The sequence below is a fragment of the Thunnus thynnus genome, chromosome 8, assembly GCF_963924715.1.
Source record: "Thunnus thynnus chromosome 8, fThuThy2.1, whole genome shotgun sequence".
Classification (NCBI taxonomy): Eukaryota; Metazoa; Chordata; class Actinopteri; order Scombriformes; family Scombridae; genus Thunnus; species Thunnus thynnus.
This window is the reverse complement of record NC_089524.1, coordinates 9,629,067-9,654,599: the sequence shown is the minus strand read 5'-3', so window position 1 is coordinate 9,654,599 and position 25,533 is coordinate 9,629,067. Positions and strand designations below refer to the sequence as shown.

At 39.8% G+C, this 25,533-nt stretch overlaps 1 protein-coding gene across 4 annotated transcripts in view; it reads right to left on the bottom strand.

Annotated features, from left to right (window-relative positions):
- Window positions 1-25,533, bottom strand: part of lrp8 (low density lipoprotein receptor-related protein 8, apolipoprotein e receptor) — a 181,186-nt gene that overhangs the window by 90,572 nt on the left and 65,081 nt on the right. For all 4 annotated transcript variants that reach the window (XM_067596388.1, XM_067596390.1, XM_067596389.1 and 1 more), the window contains exon 3: window positions 3,974-4,096. In XM_067596388.1, the coding sequence (XP_067452489.1) occupies window positions 3,974-4,096 (123 nt within the window). The remainder of the gene's footprint in view (window positions 1-3,973; window positions 4,097-25,533) is intronic.

Below are 25,533 nucleotides of genomic sequence, written 5' to 3'. Positions count from 1 at the left end.
GAGGGTTTGAGGATACAGCAAGGGACAGAGAGATAGGACAAACAAGAGCATAAAATAGAAGGGGTGGCCCGATCAGATTGAATGAGAAAAGATAAGGTGGTGGGGATAGCTTGGGTTGGTAATGTAATGATACACAGACTGGTAAAAATCAAAGGAAAAACGAATATAAGTTTTCTCTCCTCGCTTGGAGAGGTTGCTCTTTCATTCTCCAGCATTCTGAGCCATATAGCAGGATAGAGAGAACACAGCTCTGGTATAGTTTTAGCTTGGTGTTAGCTGTGCTATTCTTCAATAAAAACACATTGACACAAAAAGATCTGGGGATATTTGGAGCTATTAGTTACAGCACAAGCAGAAACAGCCACGGTAAGATGTTTGCTGAAGAGCTGCAGACGACAGGCTCTTAGTGCACATTCGGCAAACAATACATCTCCAACAGGTAGCTAAACAACTTATTTTACCTTGTTTATTATTAACTTATTATTTATTATTGTTTATTTTACTTTACACAACAAAATGTTCTAAATAAATAACAATATTGAAATTGAGAAGTTTGGACATATTTTTTACAACTGAAATTACATTTTTGTTATTATAGAGAGAGTAAAGTACTGAAAAAAGGTACCGTTGGGTACTTTTACCGAATTCCAGGTACAGGTACCGGTACCAGTATCTGTTCAAACGTGAACGGTACCCATCCCTAGGTAGCTATCCTTTTAATATATCTTCATATCAATATTGGATTTATAAGATGTTTGCATGCAACTGATGATAACTGATAATTTGATTTTTCTGGGACTTAATTCACTAAAATAGTCAAAAACACACACTCTGGTTATTTCATCTGATATTTGCACATATTTGTGCAAATTCTGTTGCATGCACACACACACATGCACACACAGCTGTGAGGATCAATATGGTTGAGAAAGTTAGAGAAGCTCTCGCAGCGTCTGACCTTGATTAGACATAATGAGACTTAACCACAAGTCCACTAATCTGATGAAATGACTTACAGATTCACCTTGTGATGAATACTAAATGCAAGCATTGACTCTAGCTGTATACACACACACTTATGCGGGTACACACACTCATACCCTTTATAGGCATGTGCACGTATCCACACACCCACACATGTCCTTGGCCTATCCCAATAGGACTTATTACTTTGAGAATCTTCAAAAGTCTCTTTGATCACCTCTTTGAAAATCATCTTAATAACAACTGCAAATAGAAGCTGGCCTGTAGTTACAGCCATATGGAAAGTTTTGTGATAAGACAGAGGTGGAAAAACTGACCTCTTTCAGTTCAGCTCTGTTCTGTGTCTTATCTTTTGAGGAAACACTGGCTATGTGTGAGATTAATATGTGAATCCCCGTGAAATGCCAGTGAATTTCATGGTATGACAGGATTCGACTCCTTCTCCCGGCTCAGAAGCTGACAAGTTTCAGTTCAACTGTTGAACAGCTTATTCATGAAGTTTACATAGAACCATAAAACTCTTGCTGAGTCTTAAAAAGATAGCTCCCAATATCTACAGTACCAACCTGGTCACTGCATTTAAGCCCTGTTCAAATAGACTAGCACACTGTTTCAAATACACACAGGGGGCTCTTTTGTGTTAGGACCGGTATGAGCGAGAGGACAAATACAAACCAAATAGGGTTTATTCTACTTTGAGGCAAATCTTTCAACTCTGGAAATCTACCATTGCATTGATAATTAATATCTTTGTCTCTCTTCTGATAAGAGAAACAGCAGAATTGCTACACACAACAAGGTATGAAACCTGGATTGTTGGTTGATGTTTCAATCATTTGTGCTGGTGAAAGGGTAGCCACTTTTTTGTTGCCAGACAACCCAGATGTTTTTGACACCCAGGCTGTGCCACCATACAATGAACCATCTAAATAAGGACAGTTTATTTTCTGACACAGTGATATTGCTGGTCTGAACATACCCTTCACACAAGCTTAGTCTTTGGAGTTTGAGGGGCTGCTTCAAAACGGTAATGCTACTTATTACAAAGAGGGCAGTTATGGCAGTTTTAATATGGATCACCTTCACCAAATAGGTTGATACTTACAGCACTTTAATGATATTTGTGGCACGGTCCCTACAAAAATCATCTAATTACCTCTTATGAAACTCACCCGAGCCTTACTTGTTGGGACCCATACTAAAAACATAATTTATATTGAATAACACATATGAAGGTATGACTTAGGTTTTGAGCTCCTCCATGAATCCTGGTGTGTTGGTTCTGACCAATTACCACACCTATACTATATAGCAAGTAGCTTTTGTGAGGAATGCCACATAAAGGGACATGGGTGGGTAACAAACAGGATAGAAACTAAAGCAGCAGGAACATCTCAACTCATTACTAATGATAAATAAAGCCTGTTATGATATAGAAAACAAAGTGTCACCGTTTAACTTGTAAATTACTACTATGAACATCACTAAATTGCAAAATAAAGGTAAAATAAAATGGTTTGGGGAAGCACAACTCAACCTATGCACCAACTATAAGAGATGTGACTAGGCCTTAACACTTAGCATGAACCTGAAGATTTCAAAACAAAAAAAGTTCATAAGCTTGTAAATCTATTGTGTAGCTCAAAAGCCTCTTGTGTCAAAAATTAATTTCACCTTCTACCATACATTTCCAAAAGCCAGTTAATAACCTCCCAACAAAAAAAATCTCTCAATGCCTTTTAAACTCCCAGCATACACATGGTCTCTTCCTCCCCTTCTCTCAGTTGTTGATCTCATAACTTCACGACACAAACACTTACATGCTATATATAACCTTATTGGCCCACCTCACGCTCATCACAACCCTTTGTGGTCCAGTTGCCAACCTGTGAATACTGGGTTACCTCTGACTTACTGCTGATTAAAAACCCCATAATCACTGTGGCTGTGTTCCATTTTTCATAATTGCGACAGGGAGCGACCTCAACACCTGCCAACCTTTTAAATAAGAGTGTAACAGGTGAAGTCTGTTTACAGGCTGTTTTCCATCTTTCATAATTACACTAGTGTATGCTGAGAACAAAGGTTCAACAATCACGCAAACTCATATTTTAGACTATTTCAGTGCTAGACAAATGATAATGACTGTCACATGCGTTACTACATAGATGGGCATGGCCGTTTTCTCAGCACAGTAGTTATTTATCCAAAGGTGTCTCAAACAGAACAAGTGAACATGTAAATTACAGTAAATCTTTTGCTATGTGATGATATCCTTTGTGAGAAACGGAGATGGATTCGGGGCTCAGAAATGATTTCTAATTCTCACTCTTAGTGTGCTGTATTAAAATAGCTTGAATGAAGCAAACATCTTGTCCACTCATGCATTTACTGAGGCCTTGATTAAACCATGTATGGAGGTCCTGTGTCTGATGGTGCAGCCAACAACATAAAAATCAACTGAAAGCAATTTTCTGAGGCAATGTGCAAAAAAGAGAAGGTTGGCACAGTGGCTAGAGCACAGCAAAATGTGACACAGTGAGACCGGTCGACCTTGAGAGTGCTTTATGCCGAAGGAAACGGTGTGTACGTGTTGGCATAACACTGTGTATGTGTGTGTGTGTGAAAGTCAACTGGTTTAAACACAAATTACATGACTATGAAAGCTACAAAAACAATGAAGTCTTGTCTGTGTGTGCATGTGTGCTGGATATTGTGCTTTCGTTTCATGTAGACTTTCATTTCATTAAATACACACACATGCATGTATACACTACACAAAACAGACACGCATACAAACACACACACAAACACACACACTTGCAGCTGTTAATGCATTCGAGGAAGTAAAATGTGGGTGTGTGTTGACCTGACTGTGTGTACATGGGTGTCCCTCTGTCTGTTTATATGTTTGCCTTTGGTATTGCTTGTCTACATGTGTGGCTGTGTGTGTCTGTCTGTCTGTCTGTGTGTCTAGTCAGCTACTTACTGCAGATTGCATCAGCCTCATCTGAACCGTCTGCACACTCTGGCTCTCCATCACAGCGCCACCTAGCCGGAACGCACTGTCCATTCTTACAGGCAAAGTCTGTGGTCGCACATGTCTTCTTTGCTGTGGAGACAGAAGAAACATGCATCATTAAGTCTTTAAGAAAATTAAAGCAGTGATATGAAGCTGTGATAGTACGTTATAGTAGATATTAAGTAGGTATTCAACTGGAATAATCCTCTGGAACACGGGAAGTGATAGCAAGTGCTAAAACATTACAGCAGTGAGCACTACGGAAACATGTCAAAAGTTTGGTAATCCACTTAACACAAGGCAACAAGGCCAGGCCATTAAAATTTAACTCAAGCAAAGAGTGACTCTTGAGCACCAACTTCAAAACAATTTTCCAGTCCAATTTTAATTTAACCATTAGCAGGCAATGTTTTGCAGTTATGCAGCCAGTTGTTGGCTGGAGTCTCGGTAGTGTGTTCAAGTGCAGCTTGTAACAGAAACCATGAAGCATTTGATGAGTTAGTCTTTGTTGGTGTCTGTTTTTTGAGGTCGACTCAGTGTATCAGGGCCGTAAGTTAAGTGGGATCCTCTGTAAGAGCTTTGGACATTTCTCAGCCAGACTGATTTTTGACATTATAAATGACTCAGCATGGATAGAAAAAAGTCTCCAGTTTCCTGCTGAATCCATTTTGATATTTCTAAATTTTGGAATAAATTGTCAATCAAAATAAATTCTTTAATGAGGACCAAATTGATTTGTTGCATAATTTGAGTATTTTAGGTAAGCAAATTTGCTCATGAAAAGAGACTCATTAAAGCTGCACTGTTTGTTTTGTTTGGGGTTTTTTTGGTGACTTGGGGAAGTATGACGACCTGAAAACACAAATCATATTATAAAACTGATATGATACTGTATACTGGACTTGCACCTGATGAGTGCAAGTCCAGTATATCTGCAGCTGGAAACAACACTGATGAGACTGGGGAGAGAAGACTAAAACAGTAAAATGTCAGGCTGTAAAACATAACCAATGAGCTAAAAGACACTATGAATCTCCCTAGAGATGAGTGGAAACTGCAGAGTTGGGTAATGATTCTCTGTGAGGTTGTCACTATGAGCGACCCATTTCACATTAACAGTTTGATCATCTGATCAGTGCAATGCCAGCTTAAGTAGTGTTGGATATTGCATATATGTTGCAGTGAAAAGAGTATGTCACATGTGAGCAGAGCTGCACCCCTAATGGTGTGTGCCTGAACTGGCTCAAAAGGTTTTGTTCCATTTTATCCATCCCACGATCCACCTTCAGGGTCCAGCTGAGTCTTCGCAGAACCAACTCTGGCTCTGTTTCCTGATAGCCTATAGACTCCAAAGGTTTTGTGCAGTCACTCTCCAAGCAAGGGGAAAATTGAAGCACTTGAGTCTGTCACGGGGAGAGGCTAATAAATCCCTCTCCTTGACAGCGAGAGCCACTGAACAAGAGAAAGCACTCGCTTGGCGTGTTAGCGATGCCTTGCCTGGCCATGATGAAATATACAGAGAGGGAGGCTGACAAATGGCAAGAAAGTTTGTGTGTGGTTGTGCTTGTGTTGCGGTATTTTTTTTCTGATGAGCAGAGAGAGTAACTTTGACTGCTGCTGTTCCATTTTCCTTCATGTGAGTAAATAACTAATATTTTACTTACTATGACTTGCCATAACTGTACAATAACTAATGTATTACCTACAGTGTCTTTTACTTCAGAGGTTTTGCACTTTTGGAACACATGGGTCTTTTGTGGTCTACTTGTGGACACCAAAATCATTCACAATGTCATGAAACCAATGAAAATACATATAATTGACACTTTTGGAATTGTTATGCATTTTGGTAAATAGGCTTATTTGCTTTCCTGCTGAGAGTTAGCTGAGCAGATCGATACCACTTTCATTTGCAATGGAAATGTGTAGCTATCGCCAGCAGATGGTTAGCTTTGCTTAGCATAAAAACTGGTAAGAGGGGGAAACAACTCGCCTGCTAGCACATCTATAGCTCACTATTTAACATGTTATATATCATTTGTTTAATCTGTATGAAAACCAAAATGTAAAAACAACAAGTTGTGGTTTTATGGGGGGTTATGTGCGAGACCATTTCTTGGCTGGGAGCAGTGATTAAGCTAGCTGTCTTCTGACTGTAGCCTCATATTTAGGGTACAGACATGAGAATGGTATTGATCCTCTCATCCAACTCAGCAAGAAAGCACATAAACATATTTCCCAAAATGTCATGTTGTATTTTGAAATGTTATACATGTGCAAATATAGAAATATTTTTCATTCTGTCTAGTACATAACTGAATCTGTATTATTAGTGCCATGCACTGTACCATGGCAGCATATAAACAGTCTTATTCTATTTGGCAAGAGAGAAGCTAGCCAGCTTATTAGCTTGATGTTTATATGTGTAGCCTTGGATGTCCTGTGGTGTGTGGTAAAAGGCAGAGTAATGACTGATGGCACAAGTGGGAGCCATAATAATGATGTACATGTAAGAGGAACTCACAACATCTCACCCATGGGGACTAAGGCTCTTTATATGTATATCTAAATTTATTTATATAGATGACATGTTATGGCAGCTTGAAGAAAAGATAGAGACAACCACACATTCACACACTCACCAGCACAGAGTATTGATTGTAAGTAGAGAGAAAAAAGGAAAAGGGAGTCTTAAAGACATGAGAGAGATGGGATTGAAGAAGGTGTAGGCCTAGAATAAATGAAAAGTGTGACTCTCGGGATTAGAGAGCAGTCAGGGCCAGAGACAAAGGTAAATAGAAAGAGAGGAGAGAGCAGAGAATAGAACAGAAACAAAAGACAAGAGGGAAAGAGGCTGTCGAGGTGGGGTCTAGTGTAATGGAATCAGTCTTCACAAAGGACCGAATAAATCCTTTCCCTACCTACCAGCATGTTAGCATAAATCCCATCTTTTCCTGTCCACTCTCCCCATTTTCTTTTTTTTTTTCTTCCCATTTTTCCCTCCTTCTCTGTCTGATAACAGAGCCAACTGTAGCCACACACGGAGTACACACTTGGCAGTTTAATTCACAACTGTAGTTTACAATTAAGCTGATGTAAGACATCCACAAATAAGGGCTTTTCCTCCACCTTCATATCATGACTCACAACAATGGTCATCTCACTCTCCCGGAAAGCAGCCTGTTTAATTCAGCCGGGGATACAAAATGGTGCAGGTGGCAGGCCGGCTTACAACATATCACACTCAAAAGGATTAATTAAAATGCAGAAACCAGCAAACATAAGCCTATCAATTTCCTACAACCCTTCCTTTAACTCTTATTTCTTCTTATCTTAAGGACAAAAAGGCTACAACTCACCTTGGTCCCTTCTTGTTCTGAGAGACCAAAGGCATCGAGTAGCAGTTTTTCCTCAGTGAGCAAAAAAAAAAAAGATGCTTTTAATTAACCTTAGCATGGAAGATGTTACCCGCACATTTGTTCAAGAGTGGCACTGGACAGCAATTAAAAAAAAAAATCCAACAATGGAACAACCATTAACCACTCCAACAATGTAGAGCAACTATTGGACAACACTTTTTTAATCAACCCTTAAAATAAGCGGAAAGAGATAAGTTACAAAGCTCGTACATTCAATATGAAGACTTTGAAAATGACATCCCCTCTATAAGTAAAAATGTTAGGATTTCAATAAAATACATTATGGAAAGCTATTATCCATTTTGAAAGCTGAGAATTACATTTCGGGAGTGCCGTCACTGGGGGTTTTGAATACTGAATGAATAGTGATTGGTTCTATGCAAGAAAATCTTCCCTCAGATGAGTATACAGTACACAACTCTGGAAAGAGAGCTTTCATATAATGAAATAAGCATTCGAATAACAGATTTTTCATCTGCAACAGGCACGGAAACTGACACTAGGAATAAAAACCTCAATACGCTCCCAGAACAATATTTAAGAGGGAAAGGAAAGAGCAACACTGCATTTAAATATCACATACATTCCTCTAAATGGTGGACAAATATATAAATTATAAAATAGGTGGACATTTGCACATGCAACATTCACATTAAGACAAACGTATCAACACATCTGCACTGAAAAAAAAAAACAATTCCCATGCCTCTCAAGAGTTGCTGATGCACACACAAACAGCCGCTTACATTTACATTCTGATGCACCAGGACCTGTCATATATGAATGTCATCCATATGGAACAGCCTAAACCTGCCTTATGAGGTGTGAGAGCGAATGTGGACGTGAGAAAAACTACACACACACATACACACACCCTCACCTACCGACCACCTTTCCTCTTAAGAGTCGAAGCAACACATTATGTTCTTTTAGTCTCCTTTCCCCAGATAGAAAAAGTGATTAATATTTATGTGAAATAGAAGACTGACCGGAAGCTTACTCACAAGGTTATTTTAACTCCGTTCTCGAGTCATCGCTAACTTTGTGCACTTTTAAACTGCAACGTCAGATTCTCATATCTTATAATGCCACTTCACACGCACTTACTTAACCAGGGATTTCTTAGGTTTATGTTTCCCAGAGTGCTTTTCAAAGAGCCTGTACATACTGTAGATTTTCAGTATGTGAAGATAGAGAAAGTAATTCCATTAATAGAATAATGTTGCAGAAAAATAAGCTGCGTGTTTAAGGTTTTAACTAAAACAATTGAACTTTTTTGTTTGACAAATTTTACCAAACATGTGCTGAAAATATATTATATTGATATAAAGTAATAAACTCTACTGTAGCTGTGCATACAAAATATTGAGACAATATCATGTCTGTTACATTTGGCCCTATGCAAATGCAGAGTGAGAGATTGTGAGTAGAAAGTTTCTGATACTGTGCCATACAAATCAGAATTGGTTTGTTATGTTATGTATGAGACTGAGATAGTGAAATGTAAACTGTAGAGTTTATACTGTAACATTTGGATAATCAGTCCTGTGATTCTCTACTTGAATATTATACCTACAGAAGGGTCAGGCAAGGCCAAACCATTACAGTAAAGCAATGCCCATTATAGCGATACATGGAGGTGACCAAGTGGGCAGCGCCAAAAGACATGTTCAGCATACACTTCAAAGGTATTAACGCTGTCCACCTTTTCTGCAGGCAATACTGTGTTCATCGTCCTCTGACATTCTGCCTAATGTCATGCTCTGAAGACTCCCATGATAAATGAGTGACTAAGCTGACCTACAGATTTTCATATGGACTCATCCACACAACACACACACACACACACACACACACACACACTAAGCACCTCTTAGGATTCTTTACCACATCCTCATGACCACATGATTTTACATGGTATGGTTTGACCCGAGAACAGGTGAAGGTCAGCACCTCCCTCCGAGTCATTCAATTTACACACTCTATTACACGCACACAGAGAATGGGAAATGGAAATAAAACATCCAACAGCAGAATAATAGCTAAGGGAGCACTGTGTCGCCTCTAATTAGGATGCGTTGACTGTGGTCCCTTAAACGTTGATTAGCCTCAATAACAAAGGTTTGAAACAGACATCTGGTGCAGCACTGAAAAATATTTACCATCCCTCTGTCAGGCTGTGACACCTAAATTTATAAGTGCAAGCTAACAAAGCAAGCGTCCGTTGTTCACGAGCCTTTGCCCTGGCAAACACCAGATTCAAATATATTTTTTATTTGGATAGTATGAAGATACATTCAGATACAATACAAAAGGTAAATTTTCATCTTTCTGTATTTGAAACAAATTAACTGCTGGAGTGTTTTTACAGTCTGTGTTTATTGGTCACCAATAGAAATTGGTTGCAGCAACACAGATTGACAGTAGAGATTTGCTGTAACTATAGACACTGGCTGTTTTTGTGTAGTGTACAGTATCATGTGCCTCTTACACTGAAAGTGATCATCAGTGAATGTTTCCAGAACATAAGAGGAACTTCTTCCAAGCCTTTTTGTCATCTATGTATTTGTAGATGTTGCTAGATCTTTGTAGCTCTAACCCAAACACTAGCAAGCCAAATCTGACCCTGCTTCAACCCAAACACAACCTTATAACCCTGACTAAGAGAGGTAAATTTGACTAAGACAGGTAAATTTGGTTCAAAATAATATAGTTCTGATTCATAACACAAACCTGGAGAAATGATGGAGAAAAAAGCCCAACCTGAAACACTATGAGTTCTGTTTACACAAATTTTGGAGAAAAGCCAGAGTAAACACTGCGGTAACCATGTCACACTGTTCAGGTATTCCATTACCTACAGTACGTCCTGATGTGTGTGTGTGTGTGTGTCTTGAACTATTAGTATGTAACAGAAGAGTCTGTTTGAATAAACCAACCAACCAAATTTAAGTGACAGAAATAGACCTTCAGCACTGAGTGCTTGAAATTATTTCTGCAGTTCACCTCTGCAGTGCAAAGATGCTCTGCAGGTTGACACCAAACAAAGCCCGTCTGGGTAAACTGATGATTATGAAAATGAACTTGGCTGTGCAGCAGTCTTGTTCAGATGGAGTCATCTTCTTGGTTTTTGAAGAGATTTTTTATTTACTTTCCACAGTATTACATGAAGCTCAATACGTCTAAATGACACACTACATATAAGACTTCATTTCTTTCTTTTTTTTAAAAAAAAAAGAGAAGAATTTATCAATGTTTAATTTTCAAGGGGAAAAAGTTTTCCCAGAGCAAATCTGGAAACTGTGACTGTATGTTCTGCACATCTTTATCTAAACTCCTTAAGTTCAAAACTAACAGCATAGAGAAGATCTCAGAAAAAAACAATACCGTATGTCTCTGGTTGTAAACAAGTCTATGGAGGACCCAGGAAAGAGCAAAACAGGGAAGGGAGAAAAATAAGAGACTGGAAAAAAAAAAAAACGAGAACAGGGCAAGAGTGAGCATGGAAGAAAGAGGAGAGGAAATAGATGGTCCTCCACATTGTTGTGATCGGCTAAAGAGCTAAAGAACGGGGCATGTCAGTGGAGGGAAAGGGGCCGTTAATCAGTGAGCAGAGGTTGAACCACAACTAAGAGCGAGCGGGGAATACGCCAAGAAATGTATACAGTATGTGCCTGTGTGTGTGTCAGCAAGAAACAAAGAGAAGGATGGAATAAAGTAGACAAGTATAATATTGGTCTTGTGAGGAGATTAAAGGCCTGTCTGGTTTCCCAATAATCAGCGGGAGACAGAGAGATATTGTGGAGAAAAGACTAGAATACAACAGCAGCACAGTGAAGCCGCTTACTGTGATGTAACGGACAGCGGGGAGTGATTGGATGTAACATTTTGAATGCCACCTACATCAGATGAGAGATAAAGAAATAATCAACTCATGATCCACCCATGGATTGATTGCAATAAAAAGGGCAACTCAAATGGCAGCTTAAGTTTCATCTATCTACTACAGGAAAGAACTAAAGGCACAGAAAACAGGAAGGATCTAAGAGCCAAATATGATCGATCAACTTTATTTTAGGATTATTTTATTTTTAAATGCAGCCCTTATTTTACTTAAAATGAGAAAAGAACATGTATTTACCATTAGAGTACTTAGCCTATTAATTATACCATCTGTGTATTATAGAACATTATTTTCTTTCATGTTGTTGGTGTGTATACTCATTCACACCTCACATCGACTGTATTCATTTTTCTATTCGTTGAAGTAGCAATCGGCTCGTTTTGAACAGGCGCTACACTAGTTACAGTCAATACAAAGTTTCTCAAACTGTTCAAAGCCAAACTATCCATAACTGCAACTTAAATCTATGACTGGAGTGGTTCTTAAGCGTGTACATTCGCAAGCATCACAGGTGGATGATACTTTCAAATTGTGGTGTAGGCCAAGAATCTGAGAAACTTCTTTTGCACCTGTGTTTTTGCATGCATGCTCACAGCTGCGTGTGTACCTGGTTGTGAATCCAATGCACACACTACAAAGGCTGGAGATGTGAAGGGAACTCATGGATTGGCAAACCAGACAGCTGGCTAGATCAAACACACTATATATTATGCTCCTCACAGCACATCAAATACCACCTACCAGTTCAAAGAAGCTTGTTACTATTTTATGATCTCTGTTGCTGGACACAGGAGAGCTGAGCCAATCCTCAGCCAGACGTGGTCTCCAGATATTTGAGACAAAAACACAAGTGAATCAGTAACGGGGTGCACCAGAGGTGAGCAGCAGTCGGGAGTACAGACACCTGAGTGACAGCTGCATCACGTGGTAAAAGAGGATCCTCCTGAAATTTAATGTGGCCAAGATGAAAGAGATGACAGCGAACTTTAGGAAAACTGGAACCCTGTCAATTCAAGTCTATATCTAGAGATGTTTTAAAGTTGTTTCTGTTGTTTTTAAGGCAGCTCATATCCTTGATTTCTCGGAGTTTGTTGTGGTGAATTCCATATGTTGTGGTGGATGGTGGAATGAGAGCAAGGGGTGCACATTACCTTACCCTTGTACATTACCAGTATTCAGTGTTCTTTTTGCTCTTTATTTTTTGTTTTTATTGCACATTCTCAACTGCGGTAAGGACACAATTTCTCTCTGGGACCAATAAAGTAGTCTTTCAACAGTGAAATCCTTCAGTTTCCAACCACTTGAAGAAATTTTTTGGCAAGCAGGTGCAGCCGTGCTTTAGAGAAATAAATAGTTTCCTTTAATTTGACAAATGAAGAAGAAGTGTGCAAAAACAAAGCGGAACGGAGCAGACACATCACGCAGCAGTCATATCCTGAGGATTTCAAAAGGGGGCAAACTCCAAAACGCAAAACAGTATCAAGGAAACTAAGACGCTTTGTGGAAGGAAAGCTTGTCAGCTCCTACTCCTATACAACTTCTTCACAGAGGTTAATCTTTCTCTTGTGTGTGTCTGTGTGTGCTCATGAATCTGTTTATACCTTTGCTTAAGTCTGCATCTGTTTACTCATTTTAGGAGAACAGATTGCACCACTTTTTCTGTCTTCTAAGCTTTCAGGGAAATGTGAAGAGCCTTTGTATGGCTCACTTTGCTGTGATGGGGATTAACATTAAGAGAAGCTGATGAGGGAGGATGCTGTGCAGAATAATAATATAGAATAGGAATTATTTTACTATGAAATTTCAGTCGCTGTGAAAACAGCATTACCTAATTGCATAGAATAAACACATACAACATGCAAAGAAAGTACATGAAAAAACACTTAAGCCTACATACTTCAGACATCCTGTTCATCCTGGAGCCTGTTCTCTCTTTGCTCACACTGGCAAGAATCCTTGGAGTCAGCCATGTTTGCATGACACCTTAGCCAAATATTAGCGCTGTAAAATGACCGCTTAATTCACGCTTGTCTTGTTGGACATTTTCTCGTTCCATTGCCTGTTTGACATGTGAATCCAAAAAGCCAGCAGTACAGTCTACCAACCTGATTGTTTTGTGAGAGACGTGACTGCTGCAAGGTCTCAATTTAAAGATACTGATTTTTACATCAAGTATACAATACAAAAGGTTCTCTAAGATCAACTGGAAGATATGCTTGTCTCTGACTGAAAAAGATAAGTTTAGATTTTCCCTTACTGAAGGTTTTTCTTCTTGACAGCATCTTTTTACTTTGGTGTACAACTGCAAGAGTTCCGTTAATAAATTTAGTTATACAAATGTATTATCTTACTATATAAGCAAATTCAATTGTGTTGTAATTTGTTTTTTTGTCACCAGCAGCGTCCTAAAATCAAAATGTTAGGATACATTACTGTCATATTCCCCACGGTTGATGTGCGTCAACTCTCTAGACAAGCAGCATTTTTATCACATTCATTCCCTTTATCATAACATGACCTGTAACTTGAGAATGTCTTCTGTATTTATAATGCGTTCAGTGTGTGCAACATGGCTTCAGTTGATGCCCTTCAAAGTTTTTGGCTTATTCTTGCTTCTGGACATTATGAAGTCTGGAATTAATTTGACACAATGTGCCTTAAGGGCTGTGTAGTGTATTGTATATTTAATTTGTCAGTGAAGCTAATGTTAGTCTTGCAGCTTTGTCTGTTACCAATGATCTGGTCAGTTGGCTGACTCTCCATTATTTTGACTAGCTGAGAAGAAAAATCACTGTGGGCATGTTATGCCATTGTCCTCTTGGCTCAGTGTTGTTCCCAGTTCTCTGGATTTTAACTCCCAGAACAACGGCGTCTGCATCACCCGCATGCCAAAAAGCCTAAGGCCTCCCAAATCCTGTCACATCCTGGGTCCCCGATCCTTGCTCACCCCTTACATAAGCGGGGCATTACAGCTCTGCAAAGCAGCTTAGAAGTGGAGGGGAACAAGCACGACAATAGAAGAAGAAAAAGAAGACGGACAGACAGATACAGGGCCACTGTGATGATCAAAGACAGAATCAGAGACATATCATATATAATGGGAGGAAATTGCTTGTAAGGAGACAAAATATAAGAGCCTCTTTCTTTATTTCCCTTTTTATGCATAATCTATCTCTCAGTCTCTCCTGTTTCTTTTCTTTCTCTTTCCTAACATTCTACCCCCCCCGTCTCAAACACACAGCTGTTAAAGCTTTAAGACGGGCCTATCATTCACTGTGATCAAGCTCCAGAAATTCCTCCAATTAAATGAAAACAAATTGATTGTCCCCTTTCAACATAATCATCTTTCATTCCCTGCCCCTCCTAAACACTTCCTCCTTAATTCTTTTCTTTCTTTCTTTCTCCCCTTCTAACCTTCTTTGTTCGGACGCAGTGTGCCCAGAAGGCTCTTAGCGAGCTCTCGACACAAACAAACGTGAGTGTATTTGTTGTTGTGAGGGTGATCTTGTCAAAGGGATCAGAGAACAGTTGCTTTGTATGCCGCGCAGTGCTAGTTTCAGAGCCTGCTAATTAACTAGCGGCACAAAAAGGGGCCATTGTGGGAGCACATGGCGAGTGAGAAACAAACAGGGCCAGGCTTGTTTTTGTTTTTACAACATGAAGCCTGTCAGTCCCTCAAACGATGGCGTCGGACAGCAAAACGCTCCAAGCAGCACTGCGGTCCAGGCTGTGACTTACTGATTCTGTTGTTATAAAGAAATAATAACTTTGCAAAAAAAGTGATGCTGTCCCATGTACAGGAGAGAGTAAAAGCAATAAAGCGATATGCACATTTCCATATTAAAAAGTATCACTTTTTTTTTTATAATCTATTTATCTATCTATAATCTATCTATTATCTTATAACAGTGAGACATTTCAAGAAAATTATACTTTCATGTCACACACAAGGACAGCACATGCTGATTAATGAAAAAGTAAAAGTACAGAGTAGAAACACCACAGTGATGAGCAATTCAAAACAGATTGATTCATCTGTCCATTATTTTGTCTATTAATTGGTTAATCTTTTGGTTTATAACATGTCAGAAACTAGTGAAAAATGCTCATCACAATCTTCTAAAGCCCACAGTTTTCAAATTGCTTGTTTTTTCTGACCAACAATGTAAAACCCACAGCTGTTCGGTTTACTACCACGTATGACAAAGAAAAGCAGCAACTCTTCATAATAAAGAAGCTTTGGCATTTGGCATTTTTGCTAGAAAAAAATAATTTTCTGTTGATTGATTAATCGATGAGTTTTAGTTGTTTCAGCTCTAGATTGTAATGATTAAAAATTGCAAAAAAGCAAACAAAGAAAAAAAAATCTAGCATTTATCCAAACACAATATGTAAGAATGTAGCTTTGGGATTTAAAATTCTGTTCTTGTAACAACGTTACGGTAGGTCATCACAGAGAAGAACAATATGTTTGAGTTACTGTAGACAGGCCAACACCAACAAAAGAGGTTGCAAAAGGCACATGAGGTGTGTGTGAGTGGGGGTATTTTAATAGGCGTGTGCTAATTTATGTATGTGATGGTATTCTTTTCCAAGATGTCTAGAGATTCTATGAGGTCATATCCCTCTGCTTCATTCCCTCTCATTAAACGTGACATATGAGAAACCCACTGCCCCTGCACTGTCTACTACTACCACCACACACACACACACACACACACACACACACACACACACACACACACACACACACATACAAATCCCCCTAACAACAGGCGATCTGGGTGACATCCGGCTCTCAGACTTGACCTGCATTGATTTTTTTAAACACTCAGACACTGATACCAGCACTGTTACTCACATACATACTCGCACACACGGACACAGACACACACATCATACCCTCCCCCAGGTCCCACCCCGACACTCCAATCTCATCAGACTATCAGAGGGCCACTTTCATAGACAGGGTCATCGTTTTAATATCAGCTATCAATCCTTTAGCCCGCTCCTCCCCACACACGTAAAACCTACAGCGTACGGGTCGTGCATTCACTGGGGTGCTGTCAACACTGTTTGACTGATGATGTGTTCATAGATGTGTGTTAAATTCCTACTGTACAATTATAAATATTTTTTGATTTTATTTGACAGCACAAATTGTGTCACAAATAAATTATTACAATGAAAGCAGAAACACTTAGATAACTACATCTACAGTTCCCTTTTCCTTTCAGTGCTTGATTAATACCAGTTGTTTTAACTCAAAAGGAAAAAAATGTATTTGTGTAAAGATGCTGTAAACACACAATTATGTTGATCAAAAAAAAAGTCCTAACAAATCCTCACACAATTAAAAAAAATCCTTTTGTAAACGAGACTGGCTTCTAGACTCGCTGTAAAGTCTGACTGCAGAATGAACTACGCTCTCAATGACCTGCAAGTGATATGGTACGTTTTTATGTATGCACAAACACACAGACACAAAGGGACTGTCTCCAAAGGCCCCATTGCTGACAGTCCATTTAAAGCTCTCCAACATCCTAACACGCGTGAAACACACGCACATGTGTGCAAGCCGCTCACACACACATCTACAGACATACACGCATAACATAAATGTCCCACTGGGGCCATGAAACCTGTGTGATGACTGGGGGGAAGGGATATACAATACAGTACTATATGAAACCTCAGTTGAGCCACCCCCTTTGTGGCTACGTATAAACACATGCACGTACATGCACACATGTGTGAACATGCTTTGCAGCACACAGCACAAAGAGGGGAAGATACTGAATTCAGCTTCTCTAACAACCTATGTTCATTTTAACCCTCATCCTACCAATATATTTAACGCACAAGGACTACAGACTGTGGTCCCTGGGGACCCCAAGAATAGACTACTGTAAGAAACAACCATCATAGCAAAATGTTAACATATTCCTTCTCAAAATATTATTAGTTATGTAATTAATGTCATGTGAAAAAAACAGATCATTATTATTATTTTAGGGCAGTTACAGTTAATTTGCATATTGTGTAAAACAAAAATATATACTTTCCTTTAATACAAATTGCAGCTTTTATCCAAAGTGCAATCTTTCCATAGAGCCTTCAAAATGACTGACAGAGTGCCCCTACCCCCCCCGTAGTGGTGATACTTTAAATTAAGACCCATGGCAAACATGAACTCAATATACAGTTCCATCTATTAAAACTGCATAGGCGGAATTGAGTGCTTTTGACTGGGGTCCCCCGGGACCAAATACATTGGTGTTTTTAAAAAGCACTAATTAAAACAGAAACACAAAACAATGATATTAAGTCATTAGGAACAAATTGATTGAGAAAGTCATGAAAAATTGGACAGATAGAATAAAGCACCTGTGAGATATGACAAAAAGTATACCTCTGGGGTCTGCGGGGACCCCAGACGGTAGGATTAAGGTTAAAACAATTAATTCATTTTTCAGCTCTTTTTCATGAATGCTTAATTGCTCAATGATTATCACACATTCTAAACCATAAGTGCTTAGCTATGCATGTGGCATCAGCACTCAAGTGGCAAAATAAAAATTCATAAACTCTGTTCTGTAATTACTCTTCTAGCAAGTAACTGACTGACAAGCGGAAACAGGCGAGGTTTCAGTGGCCCCCTCCCAAAACAAAAAGAAAAGGCCTTTTTTTTACTAGCAAACAACAATCCCGCTGGCTGTATGAATCGATGCTCGCTGTGAGCCTCGTAATTCCCCTCTCCCAGCCCTGCACTTCCACTATCGCCATTCAAGTCCCCAACCGCACACATGCCGCGCGCTGCTGGTCGGTCCACATGACAAATTACCACTGGGCTTATTATCAAAAATCAGCACTCGCCAGAGGGAGTGGTTGGAAAGAGGAGGAGAGGGGGAGAAGAGGAGGGGTGCGGTGGGGAATCCAACAAAGCCTGCCGAACATCCGCAGACAAAAGAGAGAGAAAAATTTCTCCTGCTGCTGACAAGCAAAAAGAATTAATTTCAATTACAAATGGCCAGTAGGCGATTTGAGGGGGGATGAGGGAGGATGCCATCCCCCTTGTTAGCAAAATGACCAAAATGCATCCCCCTTGTTAATCTGCCATCCCCTCTCTCCATCCCCTGGTAGCAGAGAGAGTGCAGGGGCAGAGGGGTTGTTTAGTTAACTATGTTAGTCTGGTCTGCTTGACTCATTGATCCTTTATCTGACTGAGGTTTGTGCTAGTCAAAATCTATGGCCCCAACCAGGGCTCTGAAATATCAGTAGCCTAACTGTGCTGTGTATTGATAAATATATGGCGCTGTCCGTGGTTCTGAGGTAGCAGACGGATTTGCCTTTTTCTCTCAGTCCCGCCCTTCTGTCAGTTTCGTCTTGGATCTTAAACTATATAATATAAATACTCAATTCTATACTATATAATCTATAGAGAAGTGTCACCTTTATGATCGAAGTTGCAACATGTAGTCATGGAAGAGTGAGAGGATCACAGAGACACACTCTAACATACTTTGTTAGAGTCACCAAGACTGTAACTGTAAGTATTTTAGGGCAGACATGACTACATATAGTATTATAGTTAGATATAGTTTTTAGTATTGATGTTTGGTGTAACCTGGGAGTGGAGCAGGTAATGTGACTGAGGAAATTAATCTGCACTGACCACAACACGCTCAGCTGCTACAGGTACATAATTAATTTTTCAAAACTGTTTGAAAAATAAACATCATTAAAATGCTTAATGTCCGCATCCAGTAAAGAATAGGCCTTCTCAAAAAATGTATTTATACAAATAGCAGTTCTATTAAATTGAAATTATAATTACGACTATAATATTAAAAATTAGGCTAGGTCTATATGATGATCCTGCAGTCCTACGGTTAGGGTTAACCATAAGCCTCCCATTGGGCCATCCCCCCTGTTAAAAATGAACAAATCACCCACTGCAAATGGCTGCTGCTTGGAAGCAACAAAGAGCCTCAGGAGTTGGAGCACGTGTACGTCTATGTGTATTTACTTTTACAGCGGTGTACAGTTTGTGCATTCTTATTTGACTTTTGGTTCAAAAGAGGATAGAAGAGAATGGAGCTAAAAATTTGAGGTGAAAAACTAAAAAATTCCAACCTGCTGCTTTGCATTGTTTAGTTTCCAAAGGCGATGGCGGAATGTGATTATTTTTGTGACAAACTGATCCCGCCTCTCTGTGTTCTGCTGCGCTCTCAGCAAAACAAAACCCTGTACACAGCGTCCCATCTTTTGTCTTTCCTGCCACGCTCATTCGTTCTACGTTCCTTATCTGCTCTTCTTCTCCACCCTTTCCCTTCTGCCTGCGTTGCACACTCATTCGCTCCCGCCTTCCATCCTTTCCTCCCACCCCTTCTCCCTTTGGCAAACAGCCAGTTGTCCCTTTCTTTGTCTGCTTTGTTTGTGATCACTGATTAGAAAAATAAATAAAGAAATACCTATTGGATGAAAGGATCGTGGCTTGAGTTCAGAGTGAATAAAAAACTCCCACTGGGAGGATCCTCAATGTAACAAAAGCATCTGAATTTGAGGAAGTAATAGAATCATTATAGATAAATATCGTGTGTATACGCATGCATGTGTCAGAAATGGCAATAAAGATGACAAGTCTCAGGACAAGAGAGAAGGATTTAGCTCTCTGTGTGTCTGTATACTTGCTTTGGCTTGTTGATTTCTCTCATTTGCACTTCCCTGATATGACAATGACCTTAAAACTATGAAACCCTTTGTTAACCACTTGTGGGGGATTGTTTAATGTTGTTTAAGGGAAAAAATTAAGGGAAGAAAATGGATACAAAACTGGATATTGCAATTTCTGTTGGGTAAAGTTGGACACAGCTCCACCTAATCCACTAATCGAAGAAATAGAAAGTAAATAACCAAGATACCTGATGGTTATAAAGATGTTTACTCACTGCCTCAAATTAACTTTAAGGGTAATACTTTATGTAAAAGTAATTTCCTTTTGTTCTTTGTTGCATTAGAATGCAAAGCAGAAACAATCGAACATATAAGTGGGAACTGACATCATTTTTTTTTACTATCACTGTAATTATGAGTAACAAAAGTCAACATGACATTTCCACAACAGTGCGGTGACTTACTAATACCAGAGATTGCTCTTTAGAGCTTCACCACTGGTGTCTCAAGCAGGTTTACATTGTCAAAGTAATCATGTTTTCTCGGCTAATCCCTTTAAGGCCAACATGTCCCATCATCATCGACTGCATGAATGAAATTACACAATGACTAAGCTCTTTTCATTGGCCCACAAAGCAGCTTGATTTGGGAACATTAGGAGAGAAGGGAAAAAAGGGATGTGGAGCAAACCATTTGACACAGCCTTTGTTGCAGCTTATGAATCATCATACCCTGTTAGCTGGCCAAATGAGCTCATCTGTTGGGTATAATCTCATGACATCTCAACTTTAAATGGAGGGGCTGCTGGGAGTGGCCTGTGGTACATAATTTTATATTACAGTATATTGGGATTTGACTTTCATATCTTGAGATTACCAAATGATACACTACTTCAGAGCTATAATCCCTGTGGTGGAGTATTAGAATGATGTTTGATGTTCACTGTCACTAAATTTTTGTCACATTTTGACAGCGTCACACATGCTGCCAATTTGTCACAGTGGCCAACCACGGTACTGCAACAAAAAGATCCACTGAAACCCAAAAATGATTGACCCCATGGAGCATTATAATTAGAGAGATATGCAAAACTGTTGACAGGACACCTCAAAAGGCACACAAAGTTAACTATAAGAAACAAAGTATCCAGTTTTCATATGTCCATGGTATAAACTGGTAAGTTGGTACTACACCACTCAAACTAAGAGCTAAAATTAGCATGCCTCAAATTTCATATTTCACATACAGTATGTACTGTCTTTAATTTCTGTAAAAGTGACAACTACTAATAAGTACTGGCAAGACAAACACGCAGAAAAGAGAACCACTGGATGTTTTGTAAAATGTCAGCGAATACATAATACATAATATACTACGCTATTAACAACTAACATTAGCTAGCTAGCTATAATTAGCTACATTACAAGGTTCTTCCCAAGCCAACTCACATCAGTATTTTGTTTATTTTTGTGATTCCCTCTATGTTTCACATTCTACTCCAATGTTTGCTCTGGTTTTGGAGAAACTCAATGTGCAGAGCACATGGCAGGTAGGTCAGGGGAGGTGGGAATTTGTGGCGTTTCCGGTAAATACACAGATCTCTGTATTTACTGTGTTTACAAAGCTTGAAATCCAAGCAACCAGCCAGTTTTTTTTGTTCAAAGCGCTAGTTACAAATAGTTTCTCTGATATCTGCTGGCATCTGCTGAGTAAACTCAGACATTAAAAAAATAGGAGACCTTTATTCTTTTCAAGTTCCTGTCTTGAGGGTAATTTATTTTAATTTACCATGGGAGATTAGAAAAGTGTTTTTCCTCTGATGTTTTCAACAATACTTTTAATTTATGAATTCAGGAAATTCACAGAATTAAACTAAAAACAAACGCACCAAATCATCTGCAAAACATTTAACAAACAAATCAAAGAGGATGCAGCTGTAGATGAGCATGTTTTTGACAGGAATGACCTAAAGTTACCTCTCACTGTGTGGTTCTTTTTAATCATCGTGGGTATCGGGGGCACGTTTGTGGAATAACCACTCTCCCACTTCCTCCTTCTGCATGTTTCCCAGTCACCTAGGTGTATCCACGGATACCCCGGGCCACCGGAATACAAATACAACCCAGACACTTGCCTCTCAGCCCTATTACCACACACACTCACACATACACACAAATCCCTAACCACCCTGTCTTCTCTCCTTTTCCACTGTCTCCCACACCATCCCCCTTCATTAACCGTTTCCCTGTTTCAACAGACAGTCACAGGGGACTGTTTGTTAGGATTTAATATATGGGACAGTGGGGCCCTTTCTTTCATTTGCTCTTCAAAGATTATGCAGAATTTACAAAGTGGGATGCATTACGTACATTTGAGCTAACAAGGGGTGGTTGCTGTTCACCTTTTGCTTGCTCCTCCCATCCATTGAGATGAAGATTGATGATGTTTTTGGCATGTCTACACAATCATCCTTGGTTTATTTCTACATTTGTGTACATCTCCACCTGTCTGTGTGATTTTCAGTATGTGCGTGTGTGTTTGTATGTGTGTGTGTGTGTGTGTGTGCTGCAGGTGGGGGGTGCCTTTGGATTGCTTTGAAAAACCCAAGGGAGGGTTGATGAAAGGGCCCCTAGCAGGTGCTCTTGGAGACACAATACAATGGTGGAATAGCCTCTGGCTAAAGCAGCCGAAAAGTGATGCCAGGAGGGCGGAGGGTGAAGGGCAGAGGGTGGGTGCCCGTTGGTGATGGGGTGGGCAGGTTTTGGAGCCAGCAGTGTGCAGGCACGGCTTTTTGGTGGCAGTGAACAAAGCCGACCTCTTCATAGCCATCCAGAGATGCAAATTGCTCTTCATCAAAGTTTCACACTCGGCTTCCAGCGAACAAAATGGAAATGCTGGCTCCTTGGCTGGAGCTGCCAGTACACCCCGTCCTCTGTCCTCTTTCACCATTTGTAAGGTCTTAGATGAACAGCAAGGTGAGAGCACTCATTCACCCACATACTCACAACACAGTCACATTTTCACACATACTGAGCGTGTGCATGTCCACAGTAACACTCTCACACACGCTTGCAGGCCCAGCTTTCTTTCCACTGGCTGTTTTTTGATCCAGTATCCCACAGGGAAGCTTGCGATGAGCCCTGCTTCAAATTAGGCTGGGCAACAGCCATCAAAGACATCCCTGCCGGAGGGGTATTTAGATCTGATCAGCTTCATCCCAGAGGTTCCTATCAGGTAAGGCAGAGGGGTGTGTCTGTGTCTACGTGTGGGAAAGAGAGACAAAGAAAGCGAGTAGTTATGTGCCTAGCTGAGCGTATATGTGTGTACAAGGGATGCCTTGAAAATTTTTCGGTACTGATTCCCTTACTGTCATCGTTTCTCTTTCCTCTTTTCCTCTCTTTTTGCCGCAAGCTACAGAAAGGGGAAGATGGTCTGAACTCTCTGGCTTAGTGTGATAACAGCAGGGCTTTAACCTTATACAGGACTGTCTTTAAATACTCTGGTGAAGTCTGAATGCTTTTTAAAAAACGTAGGCTGAGCAAACAGGTCGAAATACACCACATTAGCATTTCTGGAAAGTATTCCTGGATGGTGATGATGTTTTCTAATTCTTCGGTGTGTGTTTGTGCGAGTATGTGTGTGTTCGGTGCAGCTTGTGCCAAGCACTAGGGGGGTTTTGTTGAACCCGTTTGACCACCCAAAGTCCTGGTTAGCTTGTAAGCTGATCTAAGCTTCAAACATGGCTTCTTACTGAGGATGATGGTGGAGAAAGTAAGTGGAATAACATCCCCCTTGTAGTACAAATTACCATATTTATCATTATTTTAACTATAGATTGTGTTAAAGTATTGAAGAAAACCCTCTCAGTTTGAATCAGTAGGCTTCTATTGATGGTGCAACCAGCCACCATGACGTATTTGACAGCTAAAGCTTGTCCACCCACATGTGAACGAGGGGGCTGTTTCAGACATGTAAAGTACAGTGGATACACAGAGAGGAGCAAGATGCTCAGGGGCCTGCAAAGAGCCCTGTGGTTCTTTTTGGAAGCTCATGTGTGTGTAACTAATAGATCTTTTCAACCAAATTGTCCCAGGAACTAAGGAGCTCCAGGAACAACAACTTGGGGAAATAAAAGTTTCTTTACTCCATTTGGTTTTGTGTTTCTGTTGTTTCACAGAAACTGCAAAGATTAGGCAAATTAGGCAGATAGCAATGATTTGGATCAATTTTGCATGTGATTAAACAGAAACACAGTGAATTGGTTCTCTTCCTTAACTGCACTGAAATAATGTGCAAATAAAACTAAGATTCAGTTAAGAGTTTCTCTCTGCTTTCTATTGCTCTTTCTTCCCCTTATCGGTGGCCAACTAGCTCACTCTCCTTCTCTTTATTTTTCCCTTTTTTTTAGACTGTTTGGGCAGTCCATTATGTAACTGTTATGTAAAAGTCAGTAACAATAAACAAAATTCTCATCCCTAGTCCTGATATTGACAGAGCAAGCAGTGCTCACTTGCAGTCTAAATGAATGTTATAGTTGTTACAAGGCCTGTGAACTTCAGTGCTGTTGAGTCCAACCTGTTAATTAGTTCCTGGCTGGGAATAAAGTACCACTTTTTGTGGCCCAGAAAACAAAAGTTCAACTCAGTTGCTCTAGTCTAAAAGAATGATGTAGGACAATGGTGAAAAAGAACAAATATTGATCAAACATGTGTTATATTTTAAACAAATTCTTTGCTGTCCACTTTAAAGCACTCAGGATTCTTTGGTTTGGCCCTTCACTGTGTTTGTAACACAGGAGGTGCAGCTTGAGCTGTGCCTTCAGCCCTACATGCTATAATACACACCTAAACTCTATCTTAGCGTTGAGTGCAGCTCTCACTAGATAATAAGTAAGAGCAATATGGGACCACCCATTTATCATATGTCTCCTGTTATTTTCTACCATGCTTGACTGAATAGAGTCTGCATACAGAGGAGGCCTTGCTGATTAGTATTCTTTAGAGTCCGTATGAACAGACAGGCCCGCAATCAGAATGCAAGGAAGTCCTCTCTCAGGCGGTGAAGGAGTGATGGTGAGGGGGACAGACAGCAGAGGCCTGTCTACCACGTAAACAAAGCTTTAAAGATTGTATTTACAATGCTGCACTGTCTTAAACTAAAACACAGCGAAGCAAAGATAAAGTCCCCCCATCATTTTCTTTAAAGGTGTGGTTAAGATTGTTTTTATGCTTTTGTAGAGTAAATGTTTATGGGCTTCTTTTTTGTATGGCCACAATGTAAATAGCCCTCTTTTCCACTGAAAGTGAAATATTGCATCTGAACATATCAGACAGAGCAAAACGGATGGGAGAAAACTGTTTTGACAGTATGAACGAAGCATGTAAAGTTACAAAAAAGTGAGCTTTTCAAACGAACAAAAGGAAAACAGACAACTTGTGAGCAGGGGCACAAAGATCAGTAAAACTGGTCTGTAAACTGATCACTGCAATGTTCAGAATACTGAGCAACATCAGCACTGCAAATGCTGA